Source organism: Oncorhynchus nerka, linkage group LG22, assembly GCF_034236695.1.
Source record: "Oncorhynchus nerka isolate Pitt River linkage group LG22, Oner_Uvic_2.0, whole genome shotgun sequence".
Classification (NCBI taxonomy): Eukaryota; Metazoa; Chordata; class Actinopteri; order Salmoniformes; family Salmonidae; genus Oncorhynchus; species Oncorhynchus nerka.
Genome location: NC_088417.1, coordinates 14,660,587 through 14,680,991, shown reverse-complemented (window position 1 = coordinate 14,680,991; position 20,405 = coordinate 14,660,587). Strand labels below are relative to the sequence as shown.

Genomic DNA, 20,405 nt, shown 5'->3' with positions numbered 1-20,405 from the left:
GGTAGGTACAGTATTAGCTAGGTACAGTATTAGGTAGGTATATGAATAGGTAGGTACAGTATTAGGTAGGTATATGAATAGGTAGGTACAGTATTAGCTAGGTACAGTATTAGGTAGGTATATGAATAGGTAGGTACAGTATTAGGTAGGTATATGAATAGGTAGGTACAGTATTAGGTAGGTACAGTATTAGGTAGGTATATGAATAGCTAGGTACAGTATTAGCTAGGTACAGTATTAGGTAGGTACAGTATTAGGTAGGTACAGTATTAGGTAGGTACAGTATTAGGTAGGTATATGAATAGGTAGGTACAGTATTAGGTAGGTACAGTATTAGGTAGGTATATGAATAGGTAGGTACAGTATTAGGTAGGTATATGAATAGGTAGGTACAGTATTAGGTAGGTATATGAATAGGTAGGTACAGTATTAAGTAGGTACAGTATTAGGTAGGTATATGAATAGGTAGGTACAGTATTAAGTGGGTACAGTATTAGGTAGGTATATGAATAGGTAGGTACAGTATTAGGTAGGTATATGAATATGTAGGTACAGTATTAGGTAGGTACAGTATTAAGTAGGTACAGTATTAGGTAGGTATATGAATATGTAGGGACAGAATTAGGTAGGTATATGAATAGGTAGGTACATTATTAGGTAGGTACAGTATTAGGTAGGTATATGAATAGGTAGGTACAGTATTAGGTAGGTATATGAATATGTAGGTACAGTATTAGGTAGGTATATGAATAGGTAGGTATAGTATTAAGTAGGTACAGTATTAGGTAGGTATATGAATAGGTAGGTATAGTATTAAGTAGGTACAGTATTAGGTAGGTATATGAATAGGTAGGTATATGAATAGGTAGGTATATGAATAGGTAGGTATATGAATAGGTAGGTACAGTATTAGGTAGGTACAGTATTAGGTAGGTACAGTATTAGGTAGGTACAGTATTAGGTAGGTACAGTATTAGGTAGGTATATGAATAGGTAGGTACAGTATTAAGTAGGTACAGTATTAGCTAGGTACAGTATTAGGTAGGTACAGTATTAGGTAGGTATATGAATAGGTAGGTACAGTATTAGGTAGGTATATGAATAGGGAGGTACAGTATTAAGTAGGTACAGTATTAGGTAGGTATATGAATAGGTAGGTACAGTATTAGGTAGGTATATGAATATGTAGGTACAGTATTAGGTAGGTACAGTATTAAGTAGGTACAGTATTAGGTAGGTATATGAATATGTAGGTACAGAATTAGGTAGGTATATGAATAGGTAGGTACAGTATTAGGTAGGTACAGTATTAGGTAGGTACAGTATTAGGTAGGTACAGTATTAAGTAGGTACAGTATTAGGTAGGTATATGAATAGGTAGGTATATGAATAGGTAGGTATATGAATAGGTAGGTACAGTATTAGGTAGGTATATGAATAGGTAGGTACAGTATTAGGTAGGTACAGTATTAGGTAGGTACAGTATTAGGTAGGTACATGAATAGGTAGGTACAGTATTAAGTAGGTACAGTATTAAGTAGGTACAGTATTAGCTAGGTACAGTATTAGGTAGGTACAGAATTAGGTAGGTATATGAATAGGTAGGTACAGTATTAGGTAGGTATATGAATAGGGAGGTACAGTATTAAGTAGGTACAGTATTAGGTAGGTATATGAATAGGTAGGTACAGTATTAGGTAGGTATATGAATATGTAGGTACAGTATTAGGTAGGTACAGTATTAAGTAGGTACAGTATTAGGTAGGTAGGTACAGTATTAGGTAGGTATATGAATATGTAGGTACAGTATTAGGTAGGTATATGAATAGGTAGGTATAGTATTAAGTAGGTACAGTATTAGGTAGGTATATGAATAGGTAGGTACAGTATTAGGTAGGTATATGAATAGGTAGGTACAGTATTAGGTAGGTATATGAATAGGTAGGTACAGTATTAGGTAGGTATATGAATATGTAGGTACAGTATTAGGTAGGTATATGAATAGGTAGGTATAGTATTAAGTAGGTATATGAATAGGTAGGTATAGTATTAAGTAGGTATATGAATAGGTAGGTACAGTATTAGGTAGGTATATGAATATGTAGGTACAGTATTAGGTAGGTATAGTATTAAATAGGTGCAGTATTAGGTAGGTATAGTATTAAATAGGTACAGTATTAGGTAGGTACAGTATTAGGTAGGTATATGAATAGGTAGGTACAGTATTAGGTAGGTATATGAATAGGTAGGTACAGTATTAGGTAGGTATATGAATAGGTAGGTACAGTATTAGGTAGGTATATGAATAGGTAGGTACAGTATTAGGTAGGTACAGTATTAGGTAGGTATATGAATAGGTAGGTACAGTATTAGGTAGGTATATGAATAGGTAGGTATATGAATAGGTAGGTACAGTATTAGGTAGGTATATGAATAGGTAGGTACAGTATTAGGTAGGTACAGTATTAGGTAGGTACATGAATAGGTAGGTACAGTATTAAGTAGGTACAGTATTAGCTAGGTACAGTATTAGCTAGGTACAGTATTAGGTAGGTATATGAATAGGGAGGTACAGTATTAAGTAGGTACAGTATTAGGTAGGTATATGAATAGGTAGGTACAGTATTAGGTAGGTATATGAATATGTAGGTACAGTATTAGGTAGGTACAGTATTAAGTAGGTACAGAATTAGGTAGGTATATGAATATGTAGGTACAGAATTAGGTAGGTATATGAATAGGTAGGTACAGTATTAGGTAGGTAGGTACAGTATTAGGTAGGTACAGTATTAGGTAGGTAGGTACAGTATTAGGTAGGTATATGAATAGGTAGGTACAGTATTAGGTAGGTATATGAATAGGTAGGTACAGTATTAGGTAGGTATATGAATAGGTAGGTACAGTATTAGGTAGGTATATGAATAGGTAGGTACAGTATTAGGTAGGTATATGAATAGGTAGGTACAGTATTAGGTAGGTATATGAATAGGTAGGTACAGTATTAGGTAGGTATATGAATAGGTAGGTACAGTATTAGGTAGGTACATTATTAGGTAGGTACAGTATTAGGTAGGTATATGAATAGGTAGGTACAGTATTAGGTAGGTATATGAATAGGTAGGTACAGTATTAGGTAGGTATATGAATAGTTAGGGACAGTATTAGGTAGGTATATGAATAGGTAGGTACAGTATTAGGTAGGTATATGAATAGGTAGGTACAGTATTAGGTAGGTATATGAATAGTTAGGTACAGTATTAGGTAGGTATATGAATAGGTAGGTACAGTATTAGGTAGGTATATGAATAGGTAGGTATAGTATTAAGTAGGTACAGTATTAGGTAGGTATATGAATAGGTAGGGACACATTGTTTTCTCCTTTAACTTAAGCCCTGCTTTGACTTCAACGGACAAAAAGGTTTGCAGCCTGGATGTCTGTGTGCTCAATAATATCATTGTTGTGCTGTCATCCTGGGCAGAATTGCCCCTCTACCTTTTCAAGGTTTGCAGTCTGCAAACAAGGGTTGTAATTCAATACTCGTGGCCTCTTGCACATTTCAGTCCGTCATGTTTAAGACCCTACAATTTCCTTCTGTGAAGACCGTTAAGGAACAAAGTCAATAGTTAACCCTGGGTGAGGCCCGCAGAGCTTCCAACTCAACATATACCAACTTCCAGCTGGTATAGGTTTTACACCGATGTCAAATATAATATCAACCTACTGAGTTTCACTTCACACCAGCCAGGGGTTGGAATACCAAGATAACAAACCAAGATATCATAATAGTATGATGCTATAGCAAAGCATATGATATTTGCTCTGAAACAAATGGAGCAAGCAGTGATTGGGAAAATCTAATACTCCAAAATGACGACATTCAGATACAGGTCAATATAAACTGTACATCTGACTAGCCCTTGAAATCTGAGTATGGGAGTGAACGTTGCAATTGAGATGTAGCCTAGCCATAGAAATATAATAATTAGAAGAGATGTTACTACTCAACTCCGTGTTCTGTGTTGGGTGGACCGGCGGCCAGATCCATTTTCTATGGATGTAACAAAGAGACGGCGTCCTACAGGTCTACTTACTTGGTCCATTGACATCGGGCAGGTGGGTGAACCTCTCGTTGCAGAAGTTCCCCTCGCAGCAACAGAAGAAGACCTGAGGATTCTCCTCTGTCGCCACACACTCTTGCCTGAGAAAAAAAAAGACAACATTTTAGTGACCGTCAAAGGGAAACGCTTTAGTCTAGAGTAGAGAAGGGAGCGCCTCAGCTTTCTGCTGACTTCAGTGCTTAAGAGGGCCTGTGGTTATTCCCTACGCCGGGTCGTGTTCAGAAGGGAAGTTCCGTTATAAAAAGCAGTGAAACAGGAAGGTTCTACTAGAAACTGCTCAATAAGAAACGCTGTTTTAATATCGTTTTCCGATGCAAGACGTTCAGAAAAGCTTTGCCACTGTGTACCCTAATGAACACGACCCGGAAACAGAATTGGGGCCTATGACCTGCTCAGACACCTAACTAACCCTTAGCTCCTCCTTCCTCCTCCTTCCGTTCCCATCCGTCGCCATGAAGCGCTCACACTATTGACTTCTTGACCACTGTGGAGGACAGGAGGAGGAGGAGGGAGAGGACTGGCAGTGTCGCCATCATACTGCTGATGGGGCGCCGGGCACATCGGCCTGGGTCAGCGATGTGGTAGCCTGGCGGGTCATTGGGCAGTGTCCTCTCCCCTCAAAGAGCCAGAGCCAATGGCGAGGCCAGCCAGTCGACCCTGACAACACTAGAAGGGGGCCCGGGCGAAGTGGAGGAGTCTCCTCAAGCTGTCCCGATATGAACACCAACCCCCAACAGTAGGATGGTTGTGATCATGACGCAAATTTGAAGATTGAGATTTTAAAGACCTTTGACAGCTCTTTGGTATTGGCCATAGTGGAGTTTGGAGTGTGACTGTTTGAGGTTGTGGACAGGTGTCTTTTATACTGATAACAAGTTCAAACAGGTGCCATTAATACAGGTAACGAGTGGAGGACAGAGGATCCACTTAAATAAGAAGTTACAGGTCTGTGAGAGCCAGAAATCTTACTTGTTTGTAGGTGACCAAAAATACTTATTTTCCACCATAATTTGCAAATAAATTCATTAAAAATCCTACAATGTGGTTTTCTTGATATTTTTTTTCTCATTTTGTCTGTCAAAGTTTAAGTGTACCTATGATGAAAATTACAGGCCTCATCTTTTTAAGTGGGAGAACTTGCACAATTGGTGGCTGAGTAAATACTTTTTTACCCCACTATATGTTGCACAGTTCATTCAGAACAGGACGGACCTCCTCACCGGTGGTGGCAAGATAACATATCTTTACCCAAGTCTAATCTACAACAGTCTCGGGCGTCTTCAACAGTCTCGAGCGTTTCAAAAAAGCTTTTCGACTTAAGCCCGTCACTCAACACACTTCGACGTTTGGTATTTCCAACATGCACCAGAGGATCTGCTCGTCTGCTATTTTAAGAAGTGACGACCTCTAGTTTAAGCAACCTGGGATTGCTGGCATTGCGTTTCAAGATCAGTCATTGTTGCTGGCCCACTTTCGCACTGGCAGTCTCGATGAGGGAATGGTTTCATACAGTGCCTTTTCATGGTGAGAACTCACGCAGCTTTAACATTGAGCTTGTAGAAAACCTCTGGTTAAATACCCCGAAACAAAAGCCCTTTATGTTACCCTGGCTCTTCTCATTCAACACTATAAAAAACAACAATGTCCATTCTTTCCAAGTTGATCATTTAAACCCCATGTACACGTGTCTCACTCTGTAAACAACAATGCAGTGGATTGGTTTTAGCCAAAACCTTTTTTCTCCTCTATAATGTTTATGCGAGAAGAATGGAGAAGCGACTGTATTCAAGCTTCCCATCCGGATCCATCTATTCAACGATTTATCTGGGTCTTGGGAGAAAGTTGGCCGGAAATAGATCGCAACGGCATTCGGTTGAAAAATCTACAGCAACACTCCGCCTGACTTTTCCGGCGACAGCGAAGCCTTGGTTATGGAGCACCTACGGGACCCGCCGGGCGCAGGGCAACTGTATATTCCAGTTTGACAGAGAGACATTTAATATGGAGTCCATGCTTCTACGTCTGCATTGCTTTCTGTTTGGGATTTGAGGCTGGCTTTCCAGATGTTGTCATCTGCTGATGTACAAAGGGCTTTAGAAAAACATTTGATGAGTAACACTTCCGATAGATGAAATGGAAATTAAAATGTTCGATAACACAAGCGAAATGTCGAAGACAAGCTCGTGTGAGGTTGCACACACACATTCCAGACGTGAAGTCAATAGGCAGTAATGCTTGAGTGACAAATCCAACTGTGATTGTTAAAGTTGTATATATGGTCATATTTGATGGTTAGATTAACATGGTCATTATCGATCAGTGACGTATGGGGACCCCAATGAGCCTCATTCTAAACACTTGTTGAGGCATTGATCCCACTCGGGAAATAAAAACATTGAGCAGAAACCCACCTCACCTGATTCCACCTCTTGGCCACAGCAGAGCCCCTATTCATAAAGAGCGGAAGAGTAGGAGTGCTGGTATAGGATCAGGGTTTACCTTTGGACCATACCCTGGATGCCAGCACAGCACCCCTACTCTCAGACTCTTTGTGAATACATCCCAGGACTCCAGTCTTTAAGGCAGAGGAAGGCAGCTCATCTAATCTACAACTCAACAGTATTATATAGGGCCTTGCTCAAGGGCACAACGGTAGGAGATTTGACCTGTCGTAGCAGTTGAAGTCGTCCAGCCAGCAGCCCTTCTTCACCAGCTCGATGGTACCAGAGTTGTTGCGCCAGGAGGCGTAGCAGTGCAACCTCTTGTCCTTCTCACCCTCGCAGCTCTCTACCCCGCTCTGGTTGGTCTTCTCGATCTCATAGTTCACGTTATAGAACAAGCACTCCCGTGTGTCCACCTCGCCATGGCTTGGTCCTGTCACAGAGAGAAAGATGAGGATGCGCTAGTTTAGTCGAGCATTAGAAGAATACCATTAGCCCAGATTAAATACACAGTATAACCTATCATTTACGCACTCAAACCCCAGAGCTGTGTTTGGTACAACTGTCGTCTCAGAAGTTCCACATCTAGACAAAATCACAAAATATGCTCTCCCTTTAAATACAACCAAATATGCAAGTCAGGATTGAGAAATTAACTAAAAGATCAGGACCAATCAAGAATCACAGATGACGCATCAAACACCTCAACCCCTGTGTGTCAAGGGGTTTGGGAAAAGAACAGTTTGATACTGAAGCACAACCGAAAGGAGGTGATTCTCCTGTATCGCGTAGTGTGGTAAAGTAGCGGTGATTGGTGTGGTGAGTGGCGGCGTGTTTGATGAGGACATGGCACACGGCATCGCAAATAGAAGCACATAGACGCCTCCCTGCAGCGCACAGAAACTAGGCTTGCTTTACTCTTGTCAAAACACCACTCGAGACTTTACTCATGCCTTATTTTGATAACAGGGAACAGGGAGGTGATATTTTCTGACGATGAAACCAGAGTACGTGCCGAAAGAGAGAGCGAGAGAAGTAGAGAAGGAGAGAGAGAGAGAGAGAGCGAAGTAGAGAGAGAGAGAGAGAGAGCGAAGTAGAGAGAAGAGAGAGAGAAGTAGAGAGAGAGATGAGAGAGAGTGAGAGAAGTAGAGTAGTTTAGAGGAGAGAGAAAGAGAAGTAGAGTAGTTTAGAGGAGAGAGAGAGCGGGAGTGAGAGAAATGGTGTGGAAGGGGAGAGAGGATGTTTATGGTAAGGAAGGATTGTACACAGACTGAAGGCATGTCGACTGCAGCGTTTGCCAGCTCACAAAGAAGCATTAGCACTGAACAGTTTTCCATGACAGAAGAAAGACATGCTGGAGGAAGAACACATTAAAACCTGTGGCAAACCAAATGAGCTTGAGGGGGGAAAAAAATCTACCTTTTCAGCACCCAAAAGCCATTTGACCAACCTTTTCAGCTCAAAGGTTTAACAGCTAGTGGGAGTCCATAGCAACAATCCCCAGAGCCATACAGGCCTTAGGCTATCTCTGCATTTCCTGGAATATTACAATGGCAGCATGACAAGGGCAGCATATCCTTGCCATGGCAGAGGAGAGAAAGGTCATCAGGGAGATAACCTCGGTGATGTGTGTGAATAGAGACAAAAGAGAGAGAAAAACACCCCTTGTTCCAAAAGAAACCAGCCCAAAATAACAGCCTGAAGAAGAGCTCCTCTTCCCCTCCCTGCTGGAGCAATATATATGAGAGAGAGAGAGAGGGTGAGCGGCACAGTGAGCGAGAGAGAGAGAGAGAAGCTGATCGAGAGAGAGAGAGAAGCTGATCTCGAGAGAGAGAGAGAAGCTGAGAGAGAGAGAGAGAGAGAGGCTGATCGAGAGAGAGGCTGATCGAGAGAGAGGCTGATCGAGAGAGAGAGAGGCTGATCGAGAGAGAGAGAGGCTGATCGAGAGAGAGAGAGGCTGATCGAGAGAGAGAGAGGCTGATCGAGAGAGAGAGAGGCTGATCGAGAGAGAGGCTGATCGAGAGAGAGGCTGATCGAGAGAGAGGCTGATCGAGAGAGAGAGGCTGATCGAGAGAGAGAGGCTGATCGAGAGAGAGAGGCTGATCGAGAGAGAGAGAAGCTGATCGAGAGAGAGAAGCTGATCGAGAGAGAAGCTGATCGAGAGAGAAGCTGATCGAGAGAGAAGCTGATCGAGAGAGAGAGAAGCTGATCGGGAGAGAAGCTGATCGAGAGAGAAGCTGATCGAGAGAGAAGCTGATCGAGAGAGAAGCTGATCGAGAGAGAGAGAAGCTGATCGAGAGAGAAGCTGATCGAGAGAGAAGCTGATCGAGAGAGAGAGAAGCTGATCGAGAGAGAGAGAAGCTGATCTCGAGAGAGAGAGAAGCTGATCTCGAGAGAGAGAGAAGCTGAGAGAGAGAGAGAGAGAGAGGCTGATCGAGAGAGAGGCTGATCGAGAGAGAGGCTGATCGAGAGAGAGAGAGGCTGATCGAGAGAGAGAGGCTGATCGAGAGAGAGAGAGGCTGATCGAGAGAGAGAGGCTGATCGAGAGAGAGAGAGGCTGATCGAGAGAGAGAGAGGCTGATCGAGAGAGAGAGGCTGATCGAGAGAGAGAGAAGCTGATCGAGAGAGAGAAGCTGATCGAGAGAGAAGCTGATCGAGAGAGAGAGAAGCTGATCGAGAGAGAAGCTGATCGAGAGAGAGAGAAGCTGATCGAGAGAGAGAAGCTGATCGAGAGAGAAGCTGATCGAGAGAGAAGCTGATCGAGAGAGAAGCTGATCGAGAGAGAGAGAAGCTGATCGAGAGAAGCTGATCGAGAGAGAAGCTGATCGAGAGAGAGAGAGAGGCTGATCGAGAGAGAGAGAGAGGCTGATCGAGAGAGAGAGAGGCTGATCGAGAGAGAGAGAGGCTGATCTCGAGAGAGAGAGGCTGATCTCGAGAGAGAGAGAGGCTGATCGAGAGAGAGAGAGGCTGATCGAGAGAGAGAGAGGCTGATCGAGAGAGAGAGAGGCTGATCGAGAGAGAGAGAGGCTGATCGAGAGAGAGAGAGGCTGATCGAGAGAGAGAGGCTGATCGAGAGAGAGAGGCTGATCGAGAGAGAGGCTGATCGAGAGAGAGGCTGATCGAGAGAGAGAGAGAGAGAGAGAGAGAGAGAGAGAGAGAGAGAGGCTGATCGAGAGAGAGAGAGGCTGATCGAGAGAGAGAGAGGCTGATCGAGAGAGAGAGGCTGATCGAGAGAGAGAGGCTGATCGAGAGAGAGAGGCTGATCGAGAGAGAGGCTGATCGAGAGAGAGAGGCTGATCGAGAGAGAGGCTGATCGAGAGAGAGGCTGATCGAGAGAGAGGCTGATCGAGAGAGAGGCTGATCGAGAGAGAGGCTGATCGAGAGAGAGGCTGATCGAGAGAGAGAGAGAGAGAGGCTGATCGAGAGAGAGAGAGGCTGATCGAGAGAGAGAGAGGCTGATCGAGAGAGAGAGGCTGATCGAGAGAGAGAGAGGCTGATCGAGAGAGAGAGGCTGATCGAGAGAGAGAGAGGCTGATCGAGAGAGAGAGAGAGGCTGATCGAGAGAGAGAGAGAAGCTGATCGAGAGAGAGAGGCTGATCGAGAGAGAGAGAAGCTGATCGAGAGAGAGAGAGAAGCTGATCGAGAGAGAAGCTGATCGAGAGAGAGAGAAGCTGATCGAGAGAGAAGCTGATCGAGAGAGAGAGAGAGAGAAGCTGATCGAGAGAGAGAGAGAGAAGCTGATCGAGAGAGAGAGAGAGAGAGAGAAGCTGATCGAGAGAGAAGCTGATCGAGAGAGAAGCTGATCGAGAGAGAAGCTGATCGAGAGAGAGAGAGAAGCTGATCGAGAGAGAGAGAGAAACTGATCGAGAGAGAGAGAGAGAAACTGATCGAGAGAGAGAGAGAGAAACTGATCGAGAGAGAGAAGCTGATCGAGAGAGAGAAGCTGATCGAGAGAGAGAAGCTGATCGAGAGAGAGAGTGTACATTGTATATATATATATAATATGACATTTGTAATGTCTTTACTGTTTTGAAACTTCTGTATGTGTAATGTTTACTGTTAATTTTGGTTGTTTTTCACTTTATATATTCACTTTGTATGTTGTCTACCTCACTTGCTTTGGCAATGTTAACACGTTTCACATGCCAATAAAGCCCTTGAATTGAATTGAATTGAGAGAGAGAAGCTGATCGAGAGAGAGAGAAGCTGATCGAGAGAGAGAGAAGCTGATCGAGAGAGAGAGAGAGAGAGAGAGAGAGAGAGGGAGGAGGGTGGGCGAGGAAGTGTGAAAGAGCATGAGTGAGAATGAGGGTGAACGAGCGGTTGCGCGAGGGAGTGAGATGCTGAGTGACTGAGGAGAGTGAGTGAGAGAGAAGGTGAGCGAGGGAGTGAGAAAATGTGTGACAAGGTGAGTGAGGGAGAGAGAGTGAGGGTGAACGGGGGAAAGAGGGCTGTGTCGGGGGGCTAGGGTCAGTTTGTTATATCTGGAGTACTTCTCCTGTCCTATTCGGTGTCCTGTGTGAATCTAAGTGTGCGTTCTCTAATTCTCTCCTTCTCTCTTTCTTTCTCTCTCTCGGAGGACCTGAGCCCTAGGACCATGCCCCAGGACTACCTGACATGATGACTCCTTGCTGTCCCCAGTCTACCTGGCCATGCTGCTGCTCCAGTTTCAACTGGCCTGGGCCCTAGGACCATGTCCCAGGACTACCTGACATGATGACTCCTTGCTGTCCCCAGTCCACCTGGCCATGCTGCTGCTCCAGTTTCAACTGTTCTGCCTTACTATTATTCAACCATGCTGGTCATTTATGAACATTTGAACATCTTGGCCACGTTCTGTTATAATCTCCACCCGGCACAGCCAGAAGAGGACTGGCCACCCCACATATGCTCTCTCTAATTCTCTCTTTCTTTCTCTCTCTCTCGGAGGACCTGAGCCCTAGGACCGTGCCCCAGGACTACCTGACATGATGACTCCTTGCTGTCCCCAGTCCACCTGACTGTGCTGCTGCTCCAGTTTCAACTGTTCTGCCTTATTATTATTCGACCATGCTGGTCATTTATGAACATTTGAACATCTTGGTCATGTTCTGTTATAATCTCTACCCGGCACAGCCAGAAGAGGACTGGCCACCCCACATAGCCTGGTTCCTCTCTAGGTTTCTTCCTAGGTTTTGGCCTTTCTAGGGAGTTTTTCCTAGCCACCGTGCTTTTACACCTGCATTGTTTGCTGTTTGGGGTTTTAGGCTGGGTTTCTGTACAGCACTTTGAGATATCAGCTGATGTACGAAGGGCTATATAAATAAATTTGATTTGATTTGATTTGAAAGAGGGTGCATGAGGGAGTGAGAAAAGGTGAACACAAATTTGACAGCGCCGACCACGGCCAATCTGTGCATTAACCATCACTAGGCAATGGGATATGTGGGAGTATACACCTTTACCCTTCTCTCCCAGACAAAGCCTTGTATAACTCACCTTGAGGAGGAATTCAGTCCCATTCAAAATCCTATTTTCCTTAACCTCTAAACTGGACCCTAACCCCATAACCTAACCCAAGCTCGTAACCCTAAACCCAATTGTAACCCTAAAACTAATTTTAACCCTAAACTCCCTAGAAATAGCATTTGACCTTGTGGGGACAAACAAAATGTCCCCCAAAATGTTTACTACTCTTGTGGGGATTTTGGTCCCCACAAGTATAGTTAAACACATCCACACACACACACCTGGTGTACATAAACACTCACAGCAGAAACACACACACTCCAGCAGCAGTGTGAGACTGGGAACAGGGAGCTTGGTGCCAATGTCCTGCTCATGTTGCTGCATGACGGCTTGAATACTAAAAACCCCGCTGCCTCAGCAATGGACACTTCTCAATGATCAGGAGCTGAATTTGCAGGGTTCCATGGGAATATTAAAGCTAATGGCGACAGCGGATGTCAGGAGCAACCAAAAGGAAATGTGTGCTCAAAAAGCCATTGTTTCAGGTGCATGTTACAACCACATTGGGCAATATAATTTGTCTGTTACCAGAGTTTTACTGGCCCACATAGAGTATGGCTGGCGACAATGATTTGAACGGGCTAATTCACGACTTAACCAACCACTCTATGAAAAGAAAAAAGAAAAGTGTGCTTATGATCATTGGTGGTCTTAAAAAAGACTCTTAAATTCAGTCGCCATAAAAGGCAAGTAAACCAATCCCAGGCCTCACTAGAGGAGATGTCAGAGAGAGGCAAGCCGCTTCCTAGTTGATGGGAAAAGGCAGTGGATCATCATAGCCATTCAAACAGCTTTATCCTGCTTCAGGCACAAGATTAAAAAAAGAGAAACCATCTGTATCTAGCACTCAGGAGCAAGCAGATCTTCGGCACTTCATACAGCACATCTTGTTCAGTACCGACTGCCTCAAGAGCGTGGAATGACTTAGCCACCCCAACAACAACAACAAAAACGTTCCCAAGAAGAGGAAATGTCTTTACAATGTTCAATCTTAGCTGACAAGAGACATTTCAATCTGAACTGGCCAAACCAAACACTGCTTTTGATCCACAGCAGTTGGCGAGCTCTGGTGCTAAATAGAGGTTACAGAGCAAATACTCAATCAGAAACCAATTCACATTCAACTGAGGCAAATTCCCTTCACATTCCATACGTTCATCAAGCTAAAGGAGAAACTCCTAATTCAGTTATCCAAAAGCACAGTGGGCAACACCAAAGTCCTTTCTCAGTTACAAGGACTTATTTCCCTCTTGTTTTCCACATAACAATGACTATGAACTACAAACTATGAATCATCAAGACTTGATAAATCAACCTCAAACTTTAAGACTTTGTTGTTAATCGTAAGCTTAAATATGGAAACGTTTTAAGATGGTCATAGCATGGATCATTCATTTTGAATTTTAGGACCCCTGTATGTAATAAAAATAAGAATATATATATATATATATATATATATATATATATATATATATATATATATATATATATATATATACACATAAACGGTGTATATAGAGTACCAGTCATACGTTTGGACACACCTACAGTTGTGGCCAAAAGTTGAGAATGACACAAAAACTAATTTTCACAAAGTCTGCTGCCTCAGTTTGTATGATGGCAATTTGCACATACTCCCGAATGTTATGAAGAGTGATCAGATGAATTGCAATTAAATGCAAAGTCCCTCTTTGCCATGCTAATGAACCCCCCCAAAACATGTCTGCTGCATTTCAGCCCTGCCACAAAAGGACCAGCTGACATCATGTCAGTGATTCTCTCTTTAACACAGGTGTGAGTGTTGACAAGGACAAGACTGGAGATCACTCTGGCCATGAGGGGGGTGCTTGGTATCATTGTTCTTCCTCTGTCAACCATGGTTAACTGCAAGGAAACACGTGCCGTCATCATTGATTGTTGTGAAGAAGGCTTCAGGACACTCAAGAAAGTCCAGCAAGCGCCAGGACTGTCTCCTAAAGTTGATTCAGCTGCGGGATCGGGGCACCACCAGTACAGAGCTTACCTCTGGACTGGCAACAGGCAGGTGCATCTGTACGCACAGTGAGGAGAAGACTTTTGGAGGATGGTCTGGAAAAACATTAGGGACAGACTGATATTCCGCAAAATATGCTGAGGACTGGGGTAAAGTGATGTTCTCTGATGATTCCCCTTTCTGATTGTTTGGGGCATCCGGAAAAAAGCTTGTCCGGAGAAGACAAGGTGAGCGCTACCATCAGTCCTGTGTCATGCCAACAGTAAAGCATCCTGAGACCATTCATGTGTGGGGTTGCTTCTCAGCCAAGAGAGTGGGCTCACTCACAATTTTGTCTAAGAACACAGCCATGAATAAAGAATGGTACCAACACATCCTCCGAGAGCAACTTCTCCCAACCATCCAGGAACAGTTTGGTGATGAACAATGCCTTTTCCAGCATGATGGAGCGCCTTGCCATAATGCAAAAGTGATAACTAAGTGGCTTGGGGAACAAAACATCTATATTTTGGGTCCAATGCCAGGAAACTCCCCAGACCTTAATCCCATTGAGAACTTGTGGTCAATCCTCAAGAGGCAGGTGGACAAACAAAAACACACAAATTCTGACAAACTCCAAGCATTGATTATGCAAGAATGGGCTGCCATCAGTCAGAATGTGGCCCAGAGGTTAATTGACAGCATGCCAGAGCGGATTGCAGAGGTCTTGAAAAAGAAGGGTCAACACTGCAAATATTGACTCTTTCCATCAACTTCATGTAATTGTCAACAAAAGCCGTTGACACTTATGAAATGCTTGTAATTATACTTCAGTATTCCATAGTAACAACGGACAAAAATAGCTAAACACACTGAAGCAGCAAACTTTGTGAAAATTTATATTTGTGTCATTCTCAAAACTTTTGGCCACGACTATACTCATTCCAGGCTTTTTCTTTATATTTACTATTTTCTACATTGTAGAATAATAGTGAATACATCAAAATGATTCAATAACACATATGGAATCATGTAGTAAGCAACAACAACAAAAAGTCTTAAATAAAAATATATTTGAGATTTGAGATTCTTCAAAGTTGCCACCCTATCTTTAAAGACAGCTTTGTACACTCTTGGCATTCTCTCAACCAGCCTCATGAGGTAGTCACCTGGAATGCATTTCAATTATCAGGTGTGCCTTGTTAAAAGTTCATTTGTGGGAATTTCTTTCCTTCTTAATGCGTTTGAGCCAAATCAGTTGTGTTGTGACAAGGTAGGGGTGGTTTACAGAAGATGGTCCGATTTGGTAAAAGACCAAGTCCTCCTTATGGAAAGAACAGCTCAAATAATCAAAAAGAAATGACAGTCCATCATTACTTTAAGCGCTCTGGGGTAGGGGGCAGTATTTTGACATCCGGATGGAAAGCGTGCCCAAAGTAAACTCCCTGCTACTCAGGCCCAGAAGCTAGGATATGCATATAATTGGTAGATTTGGATAGAAAACACTCTAAAGTTTCTAAATCTGTTACAATAATGTCTGAGTATAACAGAACTGATATGGCAGGCAAAACCCAGAGGAAAAACCATCCCCTAAAAATAAAATTCAGCTTACCACTATTTTCAATGGCTAGTATTTTAATAATAAGGCCAAGTCCTCCCAGATTGCAGTTCCTATGGCTTCCACTAGATGTCATCAGTCTTTAAAAAGAGTTTCAGGCTGGGTTTTGGAAAAATGACCCAGAAATTGTCGTTTTTCTAGGTGACTCCCTTTGTGGCTGTAGTGTTTCCAAACGCGTGGAGGAAAGCGCATTCTTTCTTATTCATCTCCGGTAATGAACATACTATTCTCAGTCTTAAATTTGATAGTTTATTTGCATATAAGAATACCTAAGGTTTGATTATAAACGCTGTTTGACTTGTTTGGAAAAGTTTATTAGTAACGTTGGGGATTCATTTTGTATGCATTTTGATGGAGGGAAACTGGGTGGATTATTGACTGAAGCGCGCCAGGATATGAAGAACATTATCGAACAAAAGGACCATTTGTGATGTAACTGGGACCTTGGAGTGCCAACAGAAGAAGATCAAAAAGGTAAGGCATTTTTTATATCGCCATTTCTTACTTTTGTGTCGCACCTGCCTGGTTGAAATATGATTTTCATGCTTTTGTATGCGGGGCGCTGTCCTCAGATAATCGCATGGTTTGCTTTTGCCGTAAAGCCTTTCTGAAATCTGACAGCGGCTGAATTAACAAGAAGTGAAGCTTTATTTTGATGTATAACACATATATTTTTAAGAATTATTTTTGAATTTTGGGGCCCTCAATTTCACTGGATGTTGGTCAGGTGGGACGCTACAGTCCCACGTACCCTAGAGAGGTTTAAGAGATGGTCAGTCAATGCAGAAAATATCAAACTTTGAACGTTTCTTCAAGTGATTGTGATTTAATTAGATTTTCAAACCATTTTGCTTGATTCATTACGGGTAGATGTCTGACAACAAACAATAGTTTCATCAGTTTAAATTCACTGAACATTACACTAAGATGACTCAGGCACAACAATCTAGGCCTAAGCATGTCACCCATGCTCTCTCACCTTCCAAATAATTGTTAAAGCGCAAGAAGAGCAGATCAATCTAGATATCACCGAGTGAAATGAACCAAGCGTGTTTATCGCAACCAAAAGGCAGTCCCAAAAACTGAGCTCGAACTAAGACGTTTTTCAGCTATAGAGGCCTATTCCCAGGAACCCTGCACCATGGCAGCGATTCAAAGGGGAAGAAAAAGCACTGGATCTTCGAAGCAGACTCTTTCATAAAGACGGAGAAAAGAAAAGTCTGGAAGTAATTTCATATGGCCCATAAACGGCATCTGTCTGCACTACTGTGCACACACACGGGGCCACAGGAACAGACCGAGGCACAACTGCGAGCGGTGTACCCACATTTGTTCCAAGGACCCTGGTCTGTAATTAGAAGCAGAACATGCCCTACCGCATGAACACAGCGGCTTTATCACACAAAACAAATTGAGGTCTTCTCCACTTGCCTCCGAGGCTTGTTTGCTGTATAAACAACAAAGGAATTATATTATGTTGCATGTTTATTTTGTTGGGACATCCGCAACCCCAGAATGAGCTATGACTTGAATTGGACATTTTTTGGTCCGTTCTGTGGCTGGGTACTCAAAGCTTTCGCACTAACAGGATAGGAGACATTTCTGAACCAAACGGTTCATTTTGATAATAGGCCTATATAAAAGAAAACATCACATTGTATGAGAAACATACTTACAACATAGCCAATACAAAGACGACACTGAATCATGCTTAGAGGGAAATGTCTCAACATTTGTATCAAAACAATCAGAACATATCATTAGTTGAAGTCGGTAGTAGTAGGCTTCCAACTTCATTCTTACTTAAAATGTGAAATCTCATTCATCAAGCAAATGTGTGAGACAACAAACACAGGGGAAAAGGCAACTTTTATCAAGCCCATAAATTCCTGTAAAGATGAGGTCATTAGCTGCCTCTACATCAACTACCATAACTGTTGTGTACATTCCACGTCAGGACAAGAAAAATAACAAGCTGGCACTTAACCAACTGTTCCAGTCTGTAATGCCCACATGTTAAGATGACCACTATCATTCCTGTTCCCAAGTACTCGAAGGCCTCAAATCAAATCTTATTGGTCACACACACATATTTAGCCAATGTTATTATGGATGTAGCGAAATGCTTGTCATGGCACAATGACTACAGCCCTGTAGCACTCACATCTGTAGTCATGAAGTGGTTTGAGAGGTTAGTTATGATTCACATCAACTCCACCATCCCAGATACCCTAGACCCACTCCAATTTGCATACCGCCCCAAAAGAGCAGTAGATTACGCAATCTCAATTGCTCTCCACAATGCGTTCACCCACCTAGATAAGAGGAATACATACATATGTGAGAATGCCGTTCATTGACTACAGCATTCAACACTATTGTCCCCTCCATGCTCATCACTAAGCTTAGTACTGGGACTGAACACCTCCCTCTGCAACTGGATCCTGGACTTCCTGACGGGTCGACCCCAGGTGGTGGGGGTAGGCAACGTCACCTCAACACAGGGGCCCCCACAGGGGTGTGCTTAGTCCCCTCCTGTACTCTCTGTTCTCCCACGACTGCATGTCCATACACGACTCCCAACACCAAGTTTGCTGACTCGGTGGTAGGCCTGATCGTCGGCAACAATGAGTCAGCCTACATGGAGGAGGTCAGTGACCTGACAGTGTGGTGCCAAAGCAACAACCTCTCCCTCAACGTCAGTAAGACCAAGGAGCTGATCGTGGACTACAGGAAACTGTGAGCACGTCACCATCCACATCGAGGAGCTGCAGTGGAGTAGGTTGAGAGCTTCAAATTCCTCGGTACTCAAATCACTTTAAACAATAATAAACACTTAAAAGGCTTTAAACACATGTGCACAGTTGTGAAGAAGGTGTGACAGCGCCTCGGCCCCCTCAGGAGGTTGAACAAGTTGGGCATGGGCCCTCAAATCCTCTAAAAGTTATACAGCTTGTACCACTGAAAGCATCTTGACTGGCTGCATCACTGCCTGTTATGGCAATAACACCGCCGTCGATTGCATGGCGCTACAGAGGGTATTGCGGACAGCCCAGTACATCACTGGGGCCAAGTACCTGCCATCCAAGAAATCTCTATCAGGCGGTGTGGAAGGAAGGCCCAGAAAATGGTTATTGGTCCAACCACCCAAGCCAAAGACTATTATCTGTGCTTCCGCACGGCAGGCAGTATCCTTACTGACCTTTCAGTTTTGCACCGTCTCTATGCACACTCTCAGAGCCTTACACTCACTCCATCATCTGTTCACTCACACATAATATGCACATACATTTATAGTGACTGTACACACACACACACACACTGCTGCTACTCTGTTTATGTTCTATCCTGTTGTACATCCCACAGCCTTTTTCTGAAATCTGTACACAATGTAATATTGACCTGGCCTAAACTTGTAGGCCCTATAAGGTGAAGCCCATACCCAACCCTTAATGATAGCGTGCCTAAGGCTTAAATATCTGGGTGACATTCAGTTGGGCAAACTGTAGAAAAACATGTTGTAACTTGAAAATAAAATTAGGCCTACCTGTTGTTATTGGACGAGCTCAATTTGGCTAGGAATTTTCAGGGACCTCCCGATACGGTATTATCACGATGCCATCACGATAGTTAGGTGCCGATACATATAGAATTGTAATACAGATCGTATCACGACTCATGATTCTATATATTGCGATTTAAATTTGTGTTTGATGTTCCAATAATATTTATCACTGTATGTCTGCTGCAGAGAGGACAAGGGAGCCATTAAAAAAAACAAGTTGTTTTGATCAGTTATGGAAATAAAAGTGCTGAAAACATGTTGGTTCACTATTTAAAAGGGTTGAGGTCATACTATAGAGAAAAATACCGGAGTTTTGGCGCAGGTACATCAGACTAGACTTAGCTACCCCTAAGAACGTACGTTCAAGAGTCATCCATTACCTCAAAAGGTCACGTCGCTACAGAGGTAAAACTGTAGAGTACAGAATTCAAGGAGGGTTTTGGCCCCAAAACATCAATGTAAGATATGCTAATAATTCAGCTGGCTCACTAGCTGGCCATCTAAGCATTAAAAGAGCTCCAGCCACAACTCTCTGCGGATCCGGAATTTAAAAACGTGAACCAGATTACTTTTCCATGCCACGGAGAGCCGGAAAATGGCGCCAGGTGGCTCAGGATGAGAAATGGGCTGCCATAAGAGAGGGGCCCCCTACTGAGAGATCTGCCCCCAGCTGCAAACAAACACTGAAATGGCTGCAGGTCACATATTGACAGGTAAAATAGCTTGACGAAGCGGGTCCATCACTTACGCAGCCAGTGCTATATCCTTATATAATCAATGTGACATAGCCGAGACCAGGGGTTCTTACACATTATTAGCCTGGGACCCAAATGAGAAATGTTGTTTTTTCCTGGGACCTTGGTACATTTCATTGCCCTTATACCCAGTAACAAATGCAACATAGACAAATAACAATGGAAACCCACCTATTAAATGTTTGTGTCCCCATTAAAAACACTCTTACATATCTGTCTAGCTTGGAACTTTTGCTGTTAAAATACACTGCTCAAAAAAACAAAGGGAACACTAAAATAACACGTCCTAGATCTGAATGAATGAAATATTCTGATTAAATACTTTTTTCTTTACATAGTTGAATGTGCTGACAACAAAATCACACAAAAATGATCAATGGAAATCAAATTTATCAACCCATGGAGGTCTGGATTTGGAGTCACTCAA

General features: G+C 43.0%; 1 protein-coding gene across 1 annotated transcript in view; it reads right to left on the bottom strand.

The window, feature by feature from the left end:
* The window catches only part of LOC115104882 (activin receptor type-2B), a 68,934-nt gene that overhangs the window by 22,205 nt on the left and 26,324 nt on the right, over positions 1 to 20,405 (bottom strand). Inside the window, exons 2-3 of the mRNA XM_065006973.1 lie at positions 6,786 to 6,993; positions 4,093 to 4,199 (exon numbers count right to left, since the gene is read on the bottom strand). Of these exons, the coding sequence (XP_064863045.1) occupies positions 4,093 to 4,199; positions 6,786 to 6,993 (315 nt within the window). The remainder of the gene's footprint in view (positions 1 to 4,092; positions 4,200 to 6,785; positions 6,994 to 20,405) is intronic.